A 24,053-nucleotide genomic window follows, 5' to 3' on the forward strand; every position below is an offset into this window, starting at 1 on the left:
GTCAACAACTCACTAGAATGTGCATCTCATTCTATTCTGTTCTTGTCATATTCCGTTCCATTCTACTAAAAATGCATATGCTGTTGAAAATACAGGTGATGGCCTGGGAAGGGAATCACCTAGCAAATGAGCTAGCAGACCTACCAGCTAAGTCTCTGGCTATCAGACCAAAGGGTTGGGAGAGTCCCTCTGGGGTTCCCTGTCCTACCCTGAGATCTCCTTACTAACTCAAGTGACCTCTCATCCTCGCAGGCATGGGAGACATGGCTGTATCCAACTCCATTGGGAGCAACGTGTTTGATATCCTCATTGGCCTTGGTCTCCCATGGGCCCTGCAGACCCTGGCTGTGGATTATGGATCCTATGTAAGTGGGTTTTCTCCGTGATTTCTCTTTAAATCTAGGGCTACATGGACACTGTTTTCAGGGCAAAGGAGATGCGGTATTACTAATATCGAGGGGTAAACAAACTCTTTCTTATCCAAGTCCTTCCAAAGTCAGGCTTGTGGGCACATTCAGGACTCCAGAACAGAACTGGCAAACCTTTTCTGTAAAGGGCCAGATTGTGATACGTCAGGCTTTGAGGGCCAGTCTCTATCACAACTACCCACCCCTACTGCTGTGTAGCCTGAAAGCAGCCAGAGACAACGTGTAAATGAATGAGTATGGCTGTGCAAATAAAACTTTACGTATAGAAACAGAAATTTCAATTCCATATAATTTTTATATGTCATGATACATGATCTATGATTCTTTCCATTTTTTTCAACTACTGAAAAGCATAAAAATCATTCTTAACTCATGGGTTATGCAAAAACAGGAGGTGGGCCAGATTTGGCCCATGGGCCATCATCTGCCAACCCCTGTCTAGTGTATTTGTTTTACAGGCAAAATAATTTTATTCGTGAAGGAAGGGACACAAAACATAATAGACCCTCTCTGTCAGGGATCTGGTGACAGTCAGACTGTGAGGCGATGGCCTCCATGCTCTTTCTCAAGCCTGAGCTAATTGTGACCTCAGGTAGATTTGCAGGTGAGCGACCCGGAGGGTCTGGCACTCTTTCCCATTCTTTGAAAATGTTCCCCCTCTGCTGATGGCACCACTGTCCTCAACACTGTCTGAGGACTGAGGGAGAAACTATAATTCAAGATTTTTGCCTGGACACAGGAAGAAAAGGGTAGCATGCCTCCAAAGTGTTTACACCCAACCCAGTGCTGAGTGCCTCTCTCAGTGTGTTACTGAGCATTACCTTAGTTTAGCTGCAAAATTTGTTCAGTAATTGTATATCCTGCAGAAAATGCTGCGGCTCAGACAAGGGTTGTCGTCAAAGTTGTTTGACAAATGGCCGTTTCAACTAGGGAAGGTGTGTCCAGCCAGTTGCAATGAAATCAAAATTCATACAGAAAGGTTTTTGGTTCATGTGAAATTACCTGTTGACTGAGAGATTTCATCAGAGAATAAAGATAAGCATAAGGGGATGGAAAGAAGCAGAATATGTTCTAAGGAGTGGAGATCTCTTCTATTTTGTCAGTGAAATTCGGTAATGATGTGGTGAGAGAGGCCACATTGCCTTGGGGGGAAGCTGGTTTTTGGAGATGAAATCTAAATAACTAGAGAGAACCAGCCATGGGGAAATGGGCAGGGCAGGGCATTCCAGGCAAAAGGAACAGTCAGTGCAAAGGCCCTGAGGCAGAGATGCACTTGGCATGTTGGAGAATGTCATGCTTATTCAAAATCATTCCTGGCCTTGAGCCCAGGAATAAGGACCACCAAGCCTTGACTGATTGTAATGTAAACAGATACATATCCACCAGAAAGGCCAATTCTTCCATAGCTCCCAGTGTACCCTGAACATCATACTTCCCAAGCTACCTGCCACCTCTGACATTGTTTAGAGCCAAGCTAGCGCCCTTCAGAATCACTGTCCCTGAAGATGCCCTATATTTCCCCTCCTGCAGACTACTCTGCCTCAGATGCGCATACCTTGTCACTCGTCCCATTTGAAATGATGTCCCTTCTTCCAGGGGTCTCTATTGCCCCTTCATTCAGGATTCCTTTCTGGACCCCACCACTAAATGGGATCCCTGCACACCCTTTGTTTTTATCTCACTCATGGCCCTTGAACTTGGCTTCATCTTATTACATGTTAAGTAATGAATGTAGAAGAGACACTGAAGAAATGTCATCCAGGTTGGCCCCTGAAAGGACATCATAAATTGGATAGTCACAGGATTCCAGACAATCTTTCTAAGATTTTTATGAGTGACACTGTTGTCAGTCAGGCACTTATGAAGAGACTCACATCAACCAGATTCACAAGAGTTTGATGTATGTGCTAGAATGTCAACAGATGGTACTAAGATATATAAGTGCAAGATAGAAAGCATACTTATTCTGGACAATTTGTGTTCTGTTTTCCTAGGTGAAGACCTATGTAGGAGGTAGTTTGGTTTTTGGTTTTGGTTTTGTTTTTTTTGTGTGTTTCTTTTTCTTTCCTTAGACTTCTTTATCTATTTTGTGAGAGAGAGAGAGAGAGAGAGAGAGAGAGAGAGAGAGAGAGAGAGACCGTGTGCATGCATGTGAAGGTGAGGGGCAGAGAGAGAGGGGGAGAGAGAATGTTAAGCAGGCTCCATGCTGTCAGCACAGAGCCCAGCACAGGGCTTGATCTCATGAACTGTGAGATCATGACCTGAACCCAAATCAAGTCAGATGCTTAACTGGACTGGGTCACCCAGGCCCCTCTGTTCACAGTTTCTTTTCAAATTTTTTTAATGTTTATTTAGTTTTCAAAGAGAGAGAGAGGGCAAGCAGGGGAAGAGAAGAGAGAGAGGGAGACACAGAAACTGAAGCAGGCTCCAGACTCCGAGCTGCCAGCGCAGAGCCCAATGCAGGGCTCAAATCCACAAACTGTGCAATCATGACCTGAGCCGAAGTCCAGTGTTTAACCAACTGAACCACCCAGGTGCCCCTGTTTCTTTCTTTTTTTTTTTTTAATTTAAGTATAGTTGACACACAATGTTACATTAGTTTCAGATGTACAAAGTAGTGATTTGACAAATCTATACATCATGCTATGCTCACCACAAGTGTAATGACCATACAATACTATGACAATACCATTGACTATATTCTCTTATGCTGTACTTTTCATCCCCATGACTTCTTCATTCCATAACTAGAGCCTGTACCTCCCATGGGTGGGAGGCATTTAGGGAGCCCCATGACTACCCACAAGTTCAGTGACTCACCAGGAGTATTCACAGGACTTAGTAGCAGATTTTAGTCATGGCCAAGGTTTATTATTATAGCAAAGGATATGGAGTAAAAGCAGCAGAAAAGCGAAATGCATCAGGAAAAATCCAGAGAGGTCAGATGCACGCACCAATTCCTGCCCCACCAGGTCACATAAGACATGCTTTCTCTCTAGCAGCAACCTATACGGACATGTGTGAGATATCTCTATCCAGGGCAGTCCACGGGAATCTGAGACTTTTATGGAGTGCTGGTCAGGTAGACACATTCCTGCTCAGTATACAGCCATGATAGCAAAATTCAGAATTCCAGCATAGACCCCAGATATACATCATAAAGCTCTCTAAACAATCCTGACAAGCTGGTACAGCATGCCCCATTGCTTTTGGAGCGCAAAACAGCATCATTCATCAGTAACACAAAGAACATTCCAAGGACCGCATTCTTGGGGATTGGCTGAGGATCTGTCATCATTCTAGGCTCCCCTAGAGGCATGCAAGGATTAAGGAACCAGACCTGCTGCATTAACACATTCTGCATAGAAGATCAAATGAGAATTTATGTGTTAGAGTAAGTATCGCTACTACTATATGTATCATAAACAACCCCAACATTTCACTGGGGCAGCCCAAGAAACGTTTATTTCTTCCTCCAAATCCCCTGCAGATATTTCCATCCTGGCAGCTCCCATGGCTCTTCAGACAGAGACTCAGATTGGGGCTTATTTCATCCTGTGGTTCTACCCTCCTGGAGTCCCTCTCCAATAGACACACAGGAAGCAGAGAAAGCAAGGGCATGGAATATTATGCAGATGGTTTTGTGATGAGGACTGAAGGTTGTATATGTCCTCTTTGCTCCCACCCATTGTGTAGATAAGTCAAACATTCCCACCTAGATGCAAGAAGGATCCAGGACACTTGTTTAGCTGTGCATCCAGGAAGGAGAGGCAATGAAGATGTCAGTGGACACTAGCCGTCTCTAAAGTCTGGAGTGTCTGGTTGTGAGTGGGGGCCAAACAAGAAAGAGGATTTAATGGACAACCTTTTACGGGAGCCGTTGAGTTGCTATTGTCTGAGGCATCAGCTCGTATCTTAGGGCTCTTCTCCCTGTCATGACAACCATCCTGGGGCACACTGACCAATCCTGCCTCTTTGAGCTCCTTTTTCTGAGTCATATGTGGACCCTCCCCCTCACAGCTAATACATGTTTCCTGTAACCACGTTGAGAACATATTATTGATTATATTGAATCTCTCTCATTAAAGTAGCTGCTTCCTTAAATCACAAATCACCTTGCTTCTCTTTCGCCATTCCTCAGACAATCTCCTGGGTTTTTCTACAGTCGAGTCACCTTAACTTGACTTTGTTTTTCCTTTTTTCTGATTATCAAAATAGCACATGGTCTTCATCGAAAACTAGAGAAACCAATGCCAGAAAACTCTGGAGCAGTGTCTGCCCAGTAGAACTTTCTGTAATGATGGAGCTGTTGTATGTTGTGCTGTCCAATATAGTAACCACTAGCTCCATGAGACTTTTTAAGGACTTGAAATGTGGCTCGTTCAAGGGCAGACTTGGAGTTTTTTCTTTTCATTTTATTTTAATTAACTTCAATTTACACAGCCACATGTAGCTTGTGGCTGCCCATGAGACTGCAGGTTCAGAGGACGAGATAAAAATCATGCATAATATGATCTGTAGCTATCAGTTCTCAATATTTCAGCATGTTTTCCTTTCCATACTGGTTTATATAGCTGACACTCCACTCTACAGTTATGTGCATTGCTTTTTATACTCCTCATTATATCAAACATCATATCAAGATTTCCTTAAAACCTCACTAGAAACATCATCTTTAAAGGCAACCTCATATTCTTTACTTCTACCAAAATTTCCTTAACCGTGCTGCTGTTAGACACATCTTGCCTCAAGATTTTCACTGTTATAAATAATGATGCAACACACATCTCTGTAAATCACTCTTATAGATTCTAAACATCTAAAAAAAACTCTACATAAAACTGTATTTACATTTGAGGCTATTTTCCCAAAGCTGGAATTGTTATAAAGAATATGAACACCTTGAAGTTCTTTATTTGTGCCTAATTATTTCTTGCAAATGGCAATATTCCTTACATTTTCATTTGTCCTTGTTTCATTCCTGAGATTTGGAGGACAGCTTCATGGCACCCTCACATTCTTTTAAAAAAAAAAAAACAAACAGACGTTACCCTGACATTCTGACCAGAGGAAGCCATATGAGGGCGAGCTTCTTTGCGGCACATAGTATGGGCATGTACATACTTGAGCCATGAAAAGAGTGTTGAATATAACGGGAATAGTACAACATAACTTCCTCTGAAGTGCTACTAGGGACCCTCTATCGTTACTCAGTCACACTCAGCCTTGGGTGTCTCTCTCCCTCCAGAGATTCTCGCTTTGCTAAACGCAATGCTCTGTCTCTCATTTCCTGGTCCGTCTTTAGAGCCTATCTTCATCAGCACCCCATCTCTGCCTGGTTTCTGTGCACCTTAACCCAGCTCAGAGCACTGGGTGTGGATCTGTTGAGTTCACCAGCAGATCCACCTGGCGTGTGCCCCTGTTGCATTTCCCCACTTGTCAGAGTTGTAAAGAAGTAAAATTCAGACCTGTGTGAATTTCAACTGCTTTTTGTTTCCTCTGGTGAAGACCAGAGAATAGTGGCTAAAGAGCGGGCAGCAGGGGGCACCAGGGTGGCTTAGGCAGTTGAGCAACTGACTTTGGCTCAGGTCATGATTTCATGGTTCATGAGTTCAAGCCCCACATCAGGCTCACTGCTGTCAGCATGGAGCCTGCTTTGGATCCCCTGTTCCCTTCTCTCTCTGCCGCCCACCCCCCTGCATTGGCATTCTCTCTTAAAAAAAATAAATAAATAAAATAGTTTTGAAAAAAAAGCAGGCAGCAAAAAGATGAAAAAAAAATGGTCTTCTAAATAACCTGGAAAACTGATCCATATATAATAGACTTTTACCATATGGACTCTCTCCAAGGAGGGATTGACAGACAGGAGCAGGAGACTCAAATCCTTCCAGTGTACTAAAGATCCATTGTGCTTATTTTTTTCTGTACTGTGGTTAGAGGGTGCAATCATATAATGTGAAAGCAAAGCCTTTCAACCAACAACAACAATAACAACTCAGAATTCGTCCTGTAAATGAACCAGTTCCTCCCCATCAGCTTTGAAATCTCCATGACTGAACATGGATATCAGGTCTGAAATCCCAACTTAGCAGGGCACATTGTCTGCCATAAATGAGCCCTGATATCTGCCCGCCTTTCCTGTCCTTCTGAAATTCTCCCAACACTCTTCAGAGAACAGAAAATTAAACATAATTCTCATTCAGTAACACCCACAGTCATGAAAACATATGCTTTTCAGGTTCCTGACTTTAGTGACAGGGTGACATCATGAAGACAGAAATTCAGGCCCTATTAGATTTTTGGTCCAAATTCATGTTTTCCATCTGTACATGACATAATTGGGTCACTTTGGTCGTTCTGCTGGGATTGTGCACATCGAATCCTGTGGTTGAAGATCACCCTTAACTGAAGTGAAGGGGAAAAGACAGGAGAAGAAACAGGCCACTTCTGTGATCAACAGGCATGGCACATGAGAGAGTGCTCCTGGGGGAAATGTTTGCTCAGAAAACTGGAGAAAGATGTGTCATGTTGCATTTTCTTCCAAATGCTGCTATTTCTGTACTCCATCCCAGAGAGATCTTCATTTTATTTCCAGGATACAGACATCCAATGTAGTGCTCTCTTTTGAAAGAACAAAATCAGCAATATAATCTATAAAGTTTATGAATCGCAGGGAAATCAAAATTTTTGTATATGGTGTGAGGTAGGGGTGCAGCTTCATTCTTTAGAATGTGGACATATGGTTGTTTCAACACCATATGTTGAAGATTTCATTTTGAACTTTTAAAATTCAAAGGAAAATATTTATTAACTTATTTTTTATTTTTTTAATTAAAAAATTTTTTTTAATTTACTTATTAGAGAGAGGGAGAGAGAGAGAATCCCAAGCAGGTTCTGCACTGCTAGCGCAGAGCCCCATGTGGGCTCAAACTCATAAACAGTGATATCATGACCCGAGCTAAATCCAAGAGCTGGACGCTTAACCAACTGAGCCACCCAGGAATCCCTCTTGTATTTATTTATTTTTTTTATTTGAGTATAGTTGACATACATTACCTTAGTTTCAGGCGTACAACTTAATGGTTTGACAAGTTTATACATAATCCCTTGTTCACCACAAATGTAGCCATCTGTCCCATTACATTGCTATTACAATATCATTGACTGTATTCCTTATGCTTTGCCTTTTATTCCTGTGGCTTACTCAGTCCATGTATATATATACACATACACACACTACATCTTCCTTATTGATTCATCTATTGATGGACACTTAGGATACTTCCATGTCTTGGCTATTGTAAATAATACTACATTAAACATAGGGGTGCATATATCTTTTTAAGTTAGTGTGCTTGTTTTCTCTGTATAAATATCCAATATTGGAATTGCTGGATAATGTGGTATTTGGATTTTTTAATTTTGTTGAAGAACTTCAATACTGTTTTCCACAGTGGCTGCACCAACCATGCACAAGGATACCGTTTTCTCCACCTCCTTGCTAATACTTGTCACTTCTTGTCTTGTTGATTTTAGCCATTCCGACAGATGTGAGGTGATACCTCATTACTGTTTTGATTTGCACTTCCCTAATAATGGGTGATGTTGAACATCTTTTCATGTGTCTATTGGCCATCTGCATGTCTTTGGAAGGATGTCCACTTATTTTTCAGTAATATTCACAACTTAGGGGCTATTAGGAAGCCAATGATTATATATGATTAAGACTGTGTAGTCTAGAATCTTGTATTTTATAAGTAGTAAAATCTTATCAGGAAAATTTTTGAGCCTAACTATGTCAGAAACTAAAAGGTAAATGGTCAAGAAGCAGGGAAGGACAGCCGGGTGAGCTGAATTAAGGAGGGACACAGTAACAAAACCATCCTCAGAGCCTAGTGGCTTTCTTTAAAATGCTGTGGGTTTTTTTGTATTTTACTCAGATAGTTTGATCTCTTTGATTGAGAGGGCATCCAACAAGGAGGAAATCCTGTAAGCAAAAGAATACTCTGAGTCCCGACGACATACCTAGGTCTCTAGCCCTTCCATTTGCTGCCCAGATACAGCCTCATGCTGCAAATTGTGTAATAATCTCTTCCCCATGTCCCTGTTGATCCATTCTGTTTCCTACCTTGTCTGATGGTTAGGTACCCACATCATCTGTCTGCTACTAGAGTCTGAGTGTAGGACCATGTCCACTTTGTGTTTTCCATTCACACTGCACCCTTTACCATCATGCACATAGTGGGACATTTTACTTGTTTAAATAGAGAATAAATTTTATTTTCTCAATGGTAGGGGCAAGAAACTCCATATACATCAATAGGTCCTGAGAGCTTTGCCATATTTCACCTCAGGTAAAAAATTTATATTCATGGTGGTGATTCTGAGTCATCAAGAAAAAGTGATGAAATATTTTCATCAAAAACAGTTGCTGGCCTATAGAGAGGTGGACTTCAATTTTCTGGGAGACTTGACTTGTACAGAATACATCTTTGCCTAGTCATGGTAGACCAAAATAGTGGCCCAGGATTTTGCCCAACCAACCTGTGTCTTTTTGTTTTCCTAGAATCTAGGAGTCCCAGAACATAGCCATCTAGAACCAGAGCACCTCACAGAAGGGGTAAAAGGGCCATTACAAGAGGCTTCTCTGGTCTTTCTCCAGTTCATCTTTCAGGTGTTGGCTTAGATGTTTACTGTAATCTCCCAAGCTCGCGTCAGGTGTCATTCCTGTATTTTTGAGCAGTTCCCATCATAGCTTACTTTGTTCCCTTTGTCTGAGTCTCCCCCAGACACATGTTCTCCCTTAGGGCAAGGATTGTACCCGTCTTGTGCATTTGTTGTTTCCTCCATGCCTGGTGGTGGTGCCTGGTACTTAGAATTTGCTCAACAAGTGTTTGTTGGATGAATGGCTGCATGGCTGCATGGCTGCATGGCTGCATGGATGGATGGATAGATGATCCTAAACTTTACCACCTGGGGTGATGAAAGACATGTGAGCAGAACAGAATGAAGGAAAAGCCTGACCTGAGAAGAAAGCGGGGATGGGGGGTGGGGGTGGGAAGAAAACCGCAATAAGAATAGCTTAACATTCATTGACCTACTATGTGCCAGGCACTCTAGGCACACCGTGCCCACATAGCCTCATCTAATCCTGACTATAGCTAAATGAGGCAAGGATTATTTCTTCAGCCAGCACTTATTGTGCAGCTGCTATGTGCGAAGAACTTGGCAAAGTGCTGGAAACACAGAACGAACTGGGTAGAATAGACCCTCCCCGTTACAACATGCACCAGGGTTGGGGGAGATAGACAGTCCATTAGTGAGTGTGCTAACTTGGGAGAGCAAAAGCCTTATGAAGACAATGATATCATAGAATGGGCAGCATGTGCCACTTTGGATTTGTTGGACAGGAGGTGGGTTCCATGCCGAGGAGGGAATAATAAAAAAAAGAGCTGGGTATCTGAAGGGCAGGGGGAGCATTTTAGAAAGAGGGGACTGCAAATGCCAAGGCATTGAAGCATGCTGTATCTGATAATAGAAGGGAAGCCAGGCAATAGAAATGCAGGGGTGAGGTTTACAGGGGTAATGGGTTTCATTCTAAGTGCACTGCTGTCCCAAGTCCTCTTCTGGAGATCAAACTACCAAGGTTCACAGAGATTGTCACAGCCAGTAATAGGCAGAGAAAAAACAGTGAGACTTTTTTCTCTCTGCAAAACACCAGAGACCAAAGCAGCAGGGAGGAGAATATCGCCCAAAGCAAACGGTGCCACAGTGCTGCCATGTACAGCTGAGGGCACAGAGGTATGAGGGACATTGCTGGGGTAGGATTTTAGACCAGATCCATCCCTGAGTTTGAATCTTTGCTAGAGGGGAGAATAGGGTCTGCCTATAAGGCTAAAGTGAGCTCTGCAAGCTTCACATAAAGAAAGAAGGACCTGGGGGTGCCTGGGTGGTTCAGTCAGTTCAACGTCCAGCTCTTGATTTCGGCTCAGGTCATGATCTCGTGGTTTCATGGGTTTGAGACCCATGTCGGGTTCTGTGCACTGACCTCTCAGAGCCTGCTTGGGACCCTCTCTCCCTCTCTTTCTGTTCCTTCCATGCTTGCACTCTCTCTGTAAAAAAAAAAAAAAGAAGAAGAAAGAAAAAGAAAAGGAAGGAAGGAAGGGAGGAAAGAAAGAAAGAAAGAAAGAAAGAAAGAAAGAAAGAAAGAAAGAAAAGAGAAGAAAGAAAGAAAAGAGAAGAAAGAGAAGAAAGAGAATGAAGGAAGAGTAGGAAAAAGACCACTCCTCACCCCAAGATTCCTATTCTATACGTTCCAGAGTGATTGTGGCAGCTAAAATCCTCGCTTCCCTAGGCTATGGTTCATTATATGTCTACAGTGGTTTCCCAACTAAAGGTTGGAGGAAACATTCTGGATCCTTCCATGAGGATTATCCCCATTTATTCAGTCCCTGGGTCCCCACCTGGCTTTCATCAGGCCCCTCTATGCAGTCCCCAATGCCCAGCCACATATGGGGGCTCCGTATAACCTCACGCCACAATACAGAACTCGCTTGGAAAAATATTTCCAGGCTCATGAAAAAAGTGCAAACTTAAGGGTTTATTTGCCATGAGCATTTTGTCTTCCCTCTTCTCCACTTCCAGTTTTTCCTGAGAGAGAGGCTTCATTTCTGGAAGGACACTCAGGGGCCTCCTTTCATTTAGCATAGTGGTAACCCCATGATATCTCTCTGCATCTCTCATATCAGAACCAAGAAGCCCGTGTGAGTTTTAATGGCCTCTCCCGCCCTCACAATGGACCTGCTGACAATTCTGAAGCAATGTTTCCATCTCAAGTTGCTGGGGTTTCCAAGTCATAATTACTGGATAATTACCATCAAGACAGCTGTTTTGTGCATAGTTTCAGGCATTTGATAGTGTGGAATAAAGGCAATTTTACAAATTTTGACATTTCTTAGCACTTGTGGTTTGCTTGGAAGCCAGTTAGCTACCTAAGTGCCTGAAATAAATATTTCTAAAAGTCAAAGTTTGGAAAATGAGCACCTCTTGTCCCATTTTGGCAATGAATGTCTGTTCCACATGCTCTAACAGAATTAAGAAAGTCACCAGGCAGGCTCCAGGAAACCAGGACAAAACTCAGATCTCCGAGTTAGGGCTTAAAAATGCAAAATGAATCCACAAAGTAATAGGAGGAGAGTCTGTTTTATTTTCCAAGCAGGAGTCCACCTAACTCCAGAAACTTTAGAGGGAAAAAGAAGAGGTGATCAGAAACTTTCCTTTTCTTAATACATTTTTTAAGGTTTATTTCTTTTAAAAGAGACAGAGAGAGAGCATGGAGCCCAGTGCAGGGCTCAATCCCACAACTGTAAGGTCATGACCTGAGCTGAAACCAAGAGTCAAATGTTCAACCAACTGAGCCATCCAGTCGCCCTGGTGATCAGAAACATTCTTATCCTACACTTTCTGCCCAGCTCATTCTTTTTTTGATCACACATTAACTGAACACTTACTGTGTGCTAAGCTGGTAACCACCATTGGGGAATGCTTTGGTGAGCAAGCCAGACACTGTCCTGTGCCCCTGGAGCTGCAGCCTCTGGAAGGAGACAGTTATGCAAGTAATTCCAAAAGAAAGTGTGATGTGTGCCCAAAGTGTGATGTTTTTTAAGGTATGTGGCAGGGATTAAGGACCTCCAATGCTTGTAAGGAAGTGATGCTTATTCTGAAAATCTGAGATTATCTGCAGCCAAGCAGGTAAAGAATGTGAGATGATTATCCAGTAAGAGGAATAGCTTGTAGAAGACCAAGCTCCAAGAAAGGTTCACACACCGAAGGACCTGAGGGTAGCGCCTAGGCTGGGGGTAGAGGGTGGGGACAGGAAGTGGAAAAGTGGAGGGATGAATGGCTGGGATGAAACCAGATACAGGAGTCACATGCTAAAGGACACAATGAGCTAGAGCCATGGCAGTCAGAAAATGAAGTGTATGAGGGAGGGAGTGGTGTGATTGCATGTGCATTTTAGAAAGAAGATTCTGACTACCATATAGAGAAAGCATCGGAGCCAGCCAGATAAGACCAGTTATGAGACATTTGCAGGGGAAAGAAAATACAGTGACCTGGATTAGGATAGTTTGTATCAGTTAGCTATTGCTACCGTAACGCTGTGTAACAAACCATCCCCAAATTCAGCAGCAAACATACATTATCATACATTTCCCATTCATGTTTCTGTGAGGTGACTCGTGTTTGGCTGATCTAGGTTTGGCTCCAAGCTTCAGACAGGGTTATTCTGTGTGTCTGTCATCCTCTTTGGACCACTGACTTCCTGAGGCACATTCTTTGCAGGATGAAGAGCACAAAAGGTCATCTCAATAATGGAAGTACACTTCAAACCTGTGTTTGTGTTAAATCCACTAATATCCCATTGGCTAAAGCATATCACATGGCCAACCCCAAATCTAAGAAGCAGAAAAATGCCTCTGCCCACCATGAGGCTGTGGAAAGGGGGTGGACACAGAATACAAGGGAAGGGAACTGAGACCAGTGATCCACTCTGCCTCAGTTGTAGCAGTGAAGTGAGAGAATAATGGAAGGTGCCAGAAGAAACTGCAGAATAAGAATCAGCAGGACCTGGTGGTTGATTTCTCATCAGCTTCTAAACATCTGTTAATGGGGAGGTGAGTTGGGAGAAGACAGGGGCCTGGTCATCTGAAGATTTTATTGGCTGTTGTGGAAAGTTTGAATTGTGTTCCAACGGCCACTGAGGATTCAAGCAGAGTAAAGGCATCGTTCACTTTATGCTTTAAGATCATATTTGATACTGTTTGGAAATGTATGACAAGAAGGCAAAGAAGAGGAAAACTAGTCCAGGAGCTGGTGACAAGATGCTAGCGATGGGGGCTAAGGTGGTGTGAGTATAGGAAGGGACAAAAAGTTTTCAGAAGAATTAATAAGGTTTTCTCATGGATGCGTGGAGGGGCTGAGGAAGAGAAAAAGTGAAGGTAACTTCTGGTGCCATTCATGGAGATGTGTAAGACCACCAGGGGGTAGGGAACATATTTAGGAGGAAATATCAAGGGGCAGGGGGGCTTCATGTTCATGTGCCTGCCCCAAGAGTCATTGATGCAGGGCAGCTTGGCATTTTCATGGTTTGGGGGGAAAGCCCTCAGGCACAGACACTGGTACTGGTCATGCCGGTCCCACCAGAATGGTAAGAAGGGGCACTGGGATGGAGTCCCATTAGCATCTGCCATACTGGCATTTGTGGTTCTTATGGTTCATTCAAGGTAGTTTCAGAAATGGTAGGCAAGAAAGGCCAAGGTGCCACTTTTGAGAGTTCTTAGTGGATGAAGAGAACTCTGACTTTTTCTCTGTGCCCTGCTGGCTACAAAGAAGAGTCTAAAATTTACTGTCAGAATTCCAGTGCTCAGTGTTTACTTGATCCCTCACCAGCTCCCTGGCCTTGTGTGATACTGTGATTTATAGTAAGAAATAGATGTTTGATCTTCATTCCTGTTTCTAGCACAGAGCTCTTAAAGCTTCTGAAATTTCCCAAATGATAAGAGCTATAAGGTGTCTTCTGTTAGGTGAATGAGATGACTTTCCAACCCCACATAAGGATGAGAGCTAGTTGTCAGAGGAACCAACCATGTGATTAAAAGGTTGACATTTTCAGTCCCACCTCTGACCTCCAGGGAGAGGAGACAGGCCAGAAGTTGAATCGGTTGCCAATAGCCAAGGACCTAACCAATTGCCTATGCAGTGAAGCCTCTATAAAAACCCAGAAGGAGGGGATTCGGGGAGCTTCCGGATTAGTGAACGTGTGGAGGTTGGCAGAGTGGTGCGCTCAGAGACAGCTCTGTCCCTTTCCCCAGACCTTGCCCTGTTCATCTTCTCCAACTGGCTTCTCCTGAGTTCTACCCTTTTAGGACACACTGGTTACATAGTCAATAAAATGTGTTCCTGAGCTCTGTGAGCCACTCCAACAAGCTAATCAAACACAAGCAGTGCGTCCTTTGAATCTCCAATCTATAGCCAGTCACTCGGAAGCACAGGTGACACCTGGACTTGTGACTGGTGTCTGGGGTGGGGGAAGGAGAGTCTTGTAGGACTGAGCCCTTCCTTCACCTGGGCCATCTGACGGGGTCACTGGGTGAATAGTGTCAGAACTGAGTTAAATTGTAGGATACCCATGGGGGTCACAGAAATGCTTGCATGCATGGGGAAAACCCACACCACACACACACTGGAGTTGGTGAGCAGAATCTTATCTTGGCCACGTGCTGAACTTCCTAGAGTGCCAGCTGCCTCGTCTTTACACAGGGAGAACAAAACCCACCCTACTTGCTCCGGAGAGCAACTGTGCAACTGTGTTCATGACAGCACTCTGGGAAGGACAGGACTCAGCCATCAAAGTGCCTTTTTTCTCAAGGCTTATTCATTGTTTTACCTCATTTAATTGTGTCAGGGAAAGAGATTCCCACCCAGTGATAGCTTACAACATCAAGCCACGGCTAGACACTCCATTTGGAGCCTACACCCGCACAAATGTTCAAATTACCCAAATCTGAAAATGCGAAGTGACATGTAACATGTGTTCCAGGTTATAATAAATTAGCAAGAATCCAGGGGCTTCTTATTTTTCCTCAAAGAATTTGCCGGTTGTGTGGAGCTGACCTCAAACCATAGAGAGATTTTAAACTATAATATGGGGAAGTTATAATCTTTGAGGCCAGGGATGTTGGCTCTCCAAACTGTGTAGGATTTAGGGAACTGTTTTCTGAACCGCGTGCATGCTTAAAACTAGGTCTGACTGGGTCTCTGTGTGTGCATCCGTATGAAAACAAATGCACATTTTGAGGGCCCACATTTGTGGGCCAAATTCCTGTTTTCTTTGGAACCAACTAGCCTGCTGTTTCCTCTGCAATAATTATTTACCATGAGGGAATTAGAGAATGAATTTGTGTATTTTGAAGGCAAGAAATAAAAACAGTGTTAAATGTCGGGCAGTTGTGCCTAGGATGCTCTCTGGTGGGCATTGCCATGGAGATTTTCTGCATTTGCACTTAATGGGCCCTGCATCTGTGACTCAGGGAGCACGAAACCATCATTCAGAGCAACACTGCACAGCTGCAGCCCAGAGGCTTATGCAAAGGTGGTCCAGAGATGAGGATGGCCCGTGCTATTGTCCAGCTTAGCACACCCCAAGAAACTACTTTTAAGGGGGTTAAGTTAAACTTGCTGCCCTCAAGGAAACTTACTGGGGTGACGGAAATGTTTTATATCTTGTTGAGATGTCACACACATGGGTACATGCATTTGTCAAAACTTATCCAATAGTACACTTGAGATCTGTGCCTTTACTGTATGCAAATTATGCCCCAATTAAAAAAAAACATTTTGGTTTTTTTGGCCCCCTCACTTTGTTGCTTAAAAAGATCAGCTTAAAACCACCCCCACGTCAGTCTCCTCATCCAGCTCTATATGCACTCTTGCCCCTAGCCACCCCACCTCACTGCCTCCAATGCACACATGGACCCCACGCATGTGCACACACGTGCACATACACATGTACACAAGGATACACACGTGCTCAGCATCACCAGCAGATGCTTATTTAAATGTACAGTGCGGGGGTGACTGGGTAGCTCAGTCGGTTAAGCGTCCCACTTCAGCTCAGCCCTACATTGGTATGGAGCCTGCTGGGGATTGTCTCTCTCTCTCCCTTTCACTCTCTGCTCCTCCCCCACTTGTTCTCGTTCTCTCTCAAAATACATAAAGAAATAAACTTTAAAATTAAAAAACATACAGTGTGTGTAGAGAGGTAGAGATCTAGGTGCTATGTGGAAGGAGGAAAAACTGAAGACACAGGCATCTACCCTCAAAGCATCAGGACTAGTTGGGGAGGTAAGAAGGAGACCAGGCAAGGTCAGGATATGATCTGCATCACAAGGGGGGATAAGACCAGCAAGGGCTCAGTGAACTTGGAAAAGATGAAAGGACTTCGGGAGCAATGGACTTCGGAAAGGACTTCGGGAGCAATAGAAGTGAGGTGGGAAGGATGTGAGCACCCCATCTGACCCGACTGAGGTCCGGAAAGGGAGACAGCAGTGTGCCAAGGTGGGGAAGGTGAATCTCCCCCATTTGGAGAGGCTCCCAGTGCCCAACTACAGAGAGAGGATGCTGGTGGTGTGTGTGTTTGTGTGTGTGTATGTGTGTGTGTGTGTGTGTGTGTATGTGTGTGTGTGTGTGTGTGTGTGTGTGTGTGTGTGTGTTTGGGGTCCCAGCAGAGCCCCTGGAGGTCTTCATGATCTTCATTCCTTCTTCTCCTCTGGGTGGGAGGGACCACTGTAGATCTCTTTTCATGTTGTTTGTGAGCTACGAAAACAATGCACCCTAATAGCCCCAAACTGGAAGCAACCCAGATACCTATAAGCAGGAGAATAATTAGATAAACTGTGTTATATTTATGCTGTTATAAAGAGAAGTGAGCTAGTAATGCAATGAAAAATACCAAGGAATCTTAAAAAAATTATGCTGAGTAAAAGAATCCTGGTGTAAAAGAATGCACATTACTGGGTTCCATTTATATGAAATTTCTCAGACAGGCCTAGCTTAGACACAGTGATTGATCTAAATGAGACTGATGAGGGAACAAGAGAACTTTCTGGGAAGGATGGAAGTGCTCTATATCATGACTACAGTTTAGGTTACGTGGTTTGTAGGTGTTTCTCAAAACACACTGAGCAGTGCAATTAGGATTTGTAAATTTCACCATACAGAAATTGCATCCAGAAACAAAACACCTGTGAACTATTATCAAACACTATGAAAATGGTATAATTCTTGCAATTTTTCTGACTGCTTGAAAACTTTCATAATAAAATGTTAGGTAGACAAAATAAACTATATACATTCATAAAAAATAAAGTGGAGAAGGGGGACAGGGAATGTTGGGCAGGATGCATTGCTTCTGGAATCCCATCTGGAAGTGGCATCCAGGGTCTGTCTGCTCTCAGCCTCTCTCTGACCAGTCTACTCTGCTCCATTTCACTTTTGCAATGAAATGGATTCATTGTCCATCCATTGGTTACATATTGAAGCATGTGGTCTGTGCTTAGCCCTGTGCCAGGCAGAGGAAAAGGTCAGACATGGTTCCTGCCCTCATGGTGTTTGACATCTACTGAGGCTTTGATCAGGGGACTGCTGGGTGGTGAGCTTATTAAGCAGCAGCCAGGGATGCCAGGGAAGGGATTAGGCAGCTCATGAGTGAGTGGAGGATAATGGCCCAGACGCACTGAGAACCCATTATACACTGGGTCCTGTTCAAGCTTTAACATAGATTAATTCCATTAATTCTCACAACCACCTCATTAGGTGGGAATTGTATTATCCCCATTTTACTTCTCAGGAAACTGAGGCTTGGGGAGGTTAAGTCACTTTTCCATGATTATATATCAAGAGGGTGACCAAGCAGGGATTCAGAAGAGGTTTGGTGAACTGGGTCTGGAGCCCATGCCCTAAACCAAGGGTTAGCAAACTTCCCGGAAAGGGCCAGAAGAGAAATATTTTAAGCCTTGTGGGCCGTATGGTCTCTATCAAACTTATCAGCTCTTCCACTTCTACATGAAGGCAGACACACAGACGGCATGCTAAAGAACGAGCTGAGCTCCAGTAACACTTCATCTACAAAATCAGGCGATGGGCCAGATTCGGCCGATGGCCCGTAGTTGACTAACTCCTGCCCCAAACCATCCATAGTCTCCAGTAATTGGGAAGTGTTCAAGTTGGACCCAGAGGCAACTGAAGGAACCCTAATCCCTGACAGTCATGTCCATGTGGAAGTGGGGGTTCAGCTAGCAAGGAATCAATACAGTCTTTGAAAGCGCAGGTCTCTAACTAGTGAAATAGCAAAAATAACCCCTGTGGGTGCATGTGGCAGAGAAAAAGGTGAAAATGTGAAAAAAAAAAACTACTCAGAAACCTCACCAAGGTTGGTTGTCTTTAGTCTTTGGAGCCGGATTTAGAATTTTAGAAGCACCACTCCTTGAGACTTTATGTCAATGAGGAAGGGTGAAGTTCCAGTGCTCTAGTTGAATATTATTCATTTGGAAAAGGCAAAAGCCTTGGCCAAAGAGAATTTTCCTGCTTGGAGCTTGGCTTTCACTGGCTCTTGGTTTCCTATGGGCAGGAAATCACTTTACTCAACTCTTGCTGCTGACAAGGATTCAACCCTGGAACTCAAAGGGTGAGCTGGGCTTAAAATGCATTGGCCACATTCTTAGAAGAATCCATGTAATGTTGAAAATTAAGATCTCAAAAGGTTTTCTGAGTGTTCACAGTTTCAGGGTCAGCCCAAGGACTGTGATGAGTACAGCCCCAGCAGGCTCTTACTCACTCTGAACAGGGGCTGCCATCTTGCTCTGAGAAACCCTGCCTTTCCCCTTAAACTCTGGCCAGGGTACATGTGGCATTATCATAGGTTCAGTATGGACAGAATACTTTGGGGCAGAGAATCTTTTTCAGTACAAGGCATTTGTGATGGACATTGGCCTCGTTATACCTACACAGCTGATCAAAGGAGGAAAATCGATCTATAGCCAGGTGGAGGGTCTGCAGGAAGGTGAACTACCAGCTGGACTGGGATGGATCCAATCCCTCATTATTTTTTTTACACTGATTTAACCAGGTCAACCCACTGCTTTAGTGTCACAGAGATATGCTTTGAGTCCTTTACTCTTAGGAAGGCATTTATTGGCTGGGAATAATTTCCAGCTGGGGTTTGGCAGATGGTTGGCTCACATGGATTGTGCAGGCAGGGGAGAAAGTCCAGCGCATTCCCTCTGGGACAGAACCTTGCATAAGGAGATGTGTTATGTTCCTGGGTCCCCACACAAAGGGTCTGTTTGGGGAAAGCAGTTTCCTGTCACCAAAAGGTAAACCAAACACATCCTCCTACAGAGATACCCATGTGTTTCCATACCTACACTGCAGGGATAAACTGGTAAAGGGGCACCAAGAGATGCCTTGAACCTTGTCAGAAGGTCCCCTGACCACTTCTACTGACAATCACTCTCTGTTCTCTAATGAACTGATCAGCCTGCCTGGCTTTTCCTTTCTGTAAACACAGGTGAGCCTTTGACTCCCGGCAAGACAGTGTACATTGGTGGGGCTCTATGGTCCCCCAGCCTCCATGCAGATAAGACTTTATAAGAGAACTGGTGTAAAAGGGATGTCAAAGTCAAAGCCCCAGAACCCGTGGAGATCAGAAGTGGGTTTAACCTCCGTACTTGCTCTAAGTCAGTGGTTCTTAAACTTTCTCATGCATCAGAACCACCTGGAGGTTTATTAAAATACAGCTCGATGGGCCCATCCCCAAAGTTTCTGATTCAGGAGGACTGGGTGAAGCCTGAGATCCTGCATTTCTAACAAGCTCCCATGTGATGCTGCTCGAGCCTATCCAGGGACAACGCTTTGAGTACAGCTGCTCTAAGGCATACCTCCTATCTCAGGGTAGCCAACCTCGTGACCCTTTGACTGAGGTCAGGGCAGAAGGGACATCTTCTGTGCACTATGGAAAAAATTCTATGATCTTTGTTGGCTGGGTTGGCCTCTAAATATTCCCTACCTGCTGTGCCCACTACTATAGCCACTGATCATATATGGCTCTTTGAATGTAAATGTGAATTGGTTGAAGATAAGGTTAAAGTTTTTGTTCAGTTGGATGAGCCACCTTTCAAGGGCTCAATAGCCCACATGTGCCTAATGGCTGCCATATGGGACAGCACAGATACAGGACATTTTCATCATTGCAGAAAGTTCTACTGGACAGAGCTATTTTATAAGAATTCCAAAAATTGTTTCTCTCTTTTCAGTGTTTGGCTGCTAACCCCACTGTCTTACTCTGAAAAACAAACAAAACAAAAATCCTTTTATGAATATCACAAATGGAATGTTAACTCTTTCTTCTTCTTTGCTTGCTCACAGTAACAACCCTTATCCACTTCTTCCTGTCAAGTTTGGGAAGAGGTCACAAACTAATGCAAAAGAGAGAAAAAAGTTTTTATGGGGTGCCTGGTGGCTCAGTTGGTTGAGCATCCAACTCTTGATTTTGGCTCAGGTCATGATCTCAGGCTCCTGGGATTGAGCCCCGTGTGGGGTTCTGAACTGAGCATGGAGCCTGCTTAAGATTCTCTCGCTCACTCTCTCTCTCTCTCTCTCTCTCTCGCTCTCTCAGTCCCTTTTGCCCTACTCTCTCTCTCTCTCTCTCAAGAAAGAGAGCTTGGCTCTCTCTCAAGAAAGAGAGAGAGAGAGAGAGAGGAGAGAGAGGGAGAGAGAGAGAGAGAAAATTTCAGTAATATTTTTCAAAATTTTGCTCCCATCACCCATGTTAGGAAATTTACTCAAAAGGTAAACCTAAAAGCTATATGCCAGGAAAGCAAATGCTCCCTGGAGGTCAGGTCCACAGGGAAATATTGTGAGCAATAAGAATCAGGCTACACGTCAGAGAATTGGAGTGCCATGCTGCAGCCCAGTAGGCACTGCCCCTGGAGGGAAGGACGGGGTTGGACTGAGAGTGGACTACACAAGGGCACCCCGTAGCTGTCCTAGGGAAGTAGATATCCCCACTACCAATCCCAGAGCAAGGCTATCCAAACTGCCCTTTGCCATCCTAGAGGAGAGATTTGCACTGACTGCTACTCAGAATTGCTTGAGCTCCTGCACAGAGCAGATGCCTTTTTGGAAGCCTAACTGCACATCCTTTCTTACAGATTCGGCTAAACAGCAGAGGACTGATCTACTCCGTGGGCTTACTCCTGGCCTCCGTCTTTGTTACGGTAGGGCTTCAGCTTATTCCCCTCTCGAGTTCCTGTGTTCTCCCCACCCCCACCCTTGGGTTCTTTGGCCACAGAGTTTGTTTGGACACCAGATGGGCTTGGCCTTCTGGTGGATGGGGACAGTCAGCCTCCAGATGTCCCATCTCCTTCGTGGCTGTCTCTTCTATAAGTGGATCCTAGCAACTCACTAGAAAACATTCCCTCTTTCTGAACGGAGCCAGCCCACCTCTGAGAAGCAAGGCCCTGCCTTATGTCAAGCACAAGCCATTTTATCAAAAGCAAAGGGGAGATCCACTTTTTCTGCAGGATTAGTGAAGAAAAGGGTAGATTCCAATTAATTGTCTGTTCCAAGTTAATAAGCACCTCTATAAATCCATGGATTTGACCAATTCTCAGAGACTAAGAATACATTATTTCATTGACAGTATACTTTCATGCCATTCCACTGTCTTGGCTATCATATCTATTTGTATAGTACAATATTCCAACTCAGCTGCCATGTTTGGTAGAAACAGATTCATACCAACACATGAAGTATCCATTCATATACAAGTATGTGGTTAAATTTTCACATTAGTGAACATTGAGGGGTACCTGGATGGCTCAGTCAGTTGAGCATCTGACTTCAGCTCAGGTCATGATTTCATGGTACATAAGTCCAAGCCCTGAATCAGGCTCTGTGCTGACAGCTCAGAGCCTGGAGCCTGCTTCAGATTCTGTGTCTCCCTCTCTCTCTCTCTCTCTCTCTGCCCTTCTCCCATTTGCTCTGTCTCTCTCACAAATATAAATAAAAACATTTTTTTAAATACAAAAAAAACATTGAGATGCAATGTGGTTTTTCCTGAAATCTTCAAGGAAATCATCATTGAATTATACTGGCATGTGAATGTCCATATAGTTGATAATGGGAATTTAGAAGAGCAGGCAGGAAGCTGGCGAGGTCATTTACGGGATCAGACTGTGAGTCAAATTTCAAAGATTTACTAAAGCAAACACTGTCTTACGCAAAAGTGGAAACCTATGCAATTTTTCTTCCATAGCATAGGAGTTTCTTTGAGTCTGGTATGACTTAGGGTTATGAGACCTGTCATAGCCACACATTGTGCTCAGTGCTTTGCATTCATTTTCCCCTTTGGAGCTCATCACGCCCCCATCATGTAGCCACTATATTAGCCCCATTATACAGATGAACATCTGAGACCTCTAGGGTAGTTGACACCAAATGAATGAAGGGGCAAGCCATCTGACACCAGAGCGCATGCTTACAGCTACATGTGTACACCTGTAGGAGATGGGGCTGGCCACCACCTGGGATGTTGAAATGGGGCTGCTGGAATGCTGGAGAGAAGTAGGTTTGTGGGAGGGGGGGGCAGGGGAAGAGTAGTTTCAAACCTCTTGAGCTATCTTGCCTATTTGACACCCAAGGGGAAAGGTCAAGAAAGCCATTGGAAAGATGAGTCTGAGTTCAGGAGAAGCGTCCAAGCTGAAGGCACAATGATATTTAAAGCCCTGCAGTTGGATCAGTCAGCAAGAGGGTGAGTGAGGACAGAAAAGAGGCCCAGCATCTGAGTCTTGGTGCCCTCTGGTAGTTCGAGGTCAGGATGATGACAATAAACCACCACAGGGAACAGAGAATGAGCAATCAGAGAGGTGGGAGGCAAAGCAGGAGAGTATGGCATCTGGAAGCTAAGGGGAGAAGGTGTTTCGGGATGGAGGGAGTGATTGGCTCTGTTATGGGAAAGGAGTCCTGAGTGTTGGCCATTTGGTTTAGAAATATAAAGTTATCAGGGGACGCCTGGGTGGCTCAGTCAGTTAAGCGTCCGACTTCGGCTCAGATCATGATCTCACAGTTCGTGGGTTCAAGCCTCGTGTCGGGCTCTGTGCTGACAGCTCGGAGCCTGGAGCCTGCTTCGGATTCTGTGTCTCCCTCTCTCTCTGTTCCTCCCCTGCTCTCACTCTGTCTCTCTCTCACTCTCTCAAAAATAAATAAAGATTTTTAAAAAATTAAAAGAAAAAAGAAATACAAAGTTATCAGTCCTCTTGATGAGGGTGGCTGCATGGGGCAATAAGGCCAAAGGTTGAGTAGAACAAGGTAACAGGAAGGAAGGAGAGAAATTGGATGCAGTGGTGTTTACAACTCTTTGAAGTCATCTTTCTGTGAATAAAGGAGAGAAATGGGAATCCAGAAAAAATGTAGTTGTTTTTTAATATGAGGGAGCTAGCAGCATTCTTGTACTCCAGTTGGAGTAACCCGGGGAGTGATGGGGAGATGGAAATAAAAGAGGGGCAGTTTCTGGGACCATGTTCTTGAGCAGTAAGGGGAGGTGGGATGGTGTGCACATGTGGGGGAGTGGGCCATGGACAGGGTCGTGGGCGACGGGTCCTCACTGGCAGGAGAGAAGGTGAGCAAATGGATCTGGTGGCGGGAGTTCTGTGGATGGGAACATCATCATGCACTGAGAGTGAGGGTGGAAAAGGAAGGTATTGGGGGTCTCAGAAGAGGGGAGAGGTCAGAAACAGCCATCCAGGAAAGGGAGAGACAGTGCACTTAGGGAAATGTGGAATGATTGCCATAAATGGCTCACTCAAGGTTTGTGGGCTTGAATTAAAAGTCAGAACCTTCAGGGGGGCACCTGCGTGGCTCAGTTAATTAAGTGTCAACTTCTGCTCAGGTCATTATCTCACGGCTTGTGCATTGAAATTCCACATCAGGATCTCTGCTGTCAGAGCAGAGCCTGCTTGGGTTCCTGTCTCCCTCTCTCTGTGTCCCTCCCCAGCCCGTGCTTTCTCT

At 44.3% G+C, this 24,053-nt stretch overlaps 1 protein-coding gene across 2 annotated transcripts in view; it reads left to right on the forward strand.

Annotated features, from left to right (window-relative positions):
• SLC24A3 (solute carrier family 24 member 3) overlaps positions 1–24,053 on the forward strand; it is a 481,010-nt gene that overhangs the window by 453,323 nt on the left and 3,634 nt on the right. Inside the window, exons 15-16 of one of the 2 annotated variants that reach the window (XM_027069494.2) lie at positions 253–365; positions 21,197–21,262. In XM_027069494.2, the coding sequence (XP_026925295.1) occupies positions 253–365; positions 21,197–21,262 (179 nt within the window). The remainder of the gene's footprint in view (positions 1–252; positions 366–21,196; positions 21,263–24,053) is intronic. The other variant, XM_053200292.1, reaches the window with a different exon arrangement.

The sequence above is a fragment of the Acinonyx jubatus genome, chromosome A3, assembly GCF_027475565.1.
Source record: "Acinonyx jubatus isolate Ajub_Pintada_27869175 chromosome A3, VMU_Ajub_asm_v1.0, whole genome shotgun sequence".
NCBI lineage: Eukaryota > Metazoa > Chordata > Mammalia > Carnivora > Felidae > Acinonyx > Acinonyx jubatus.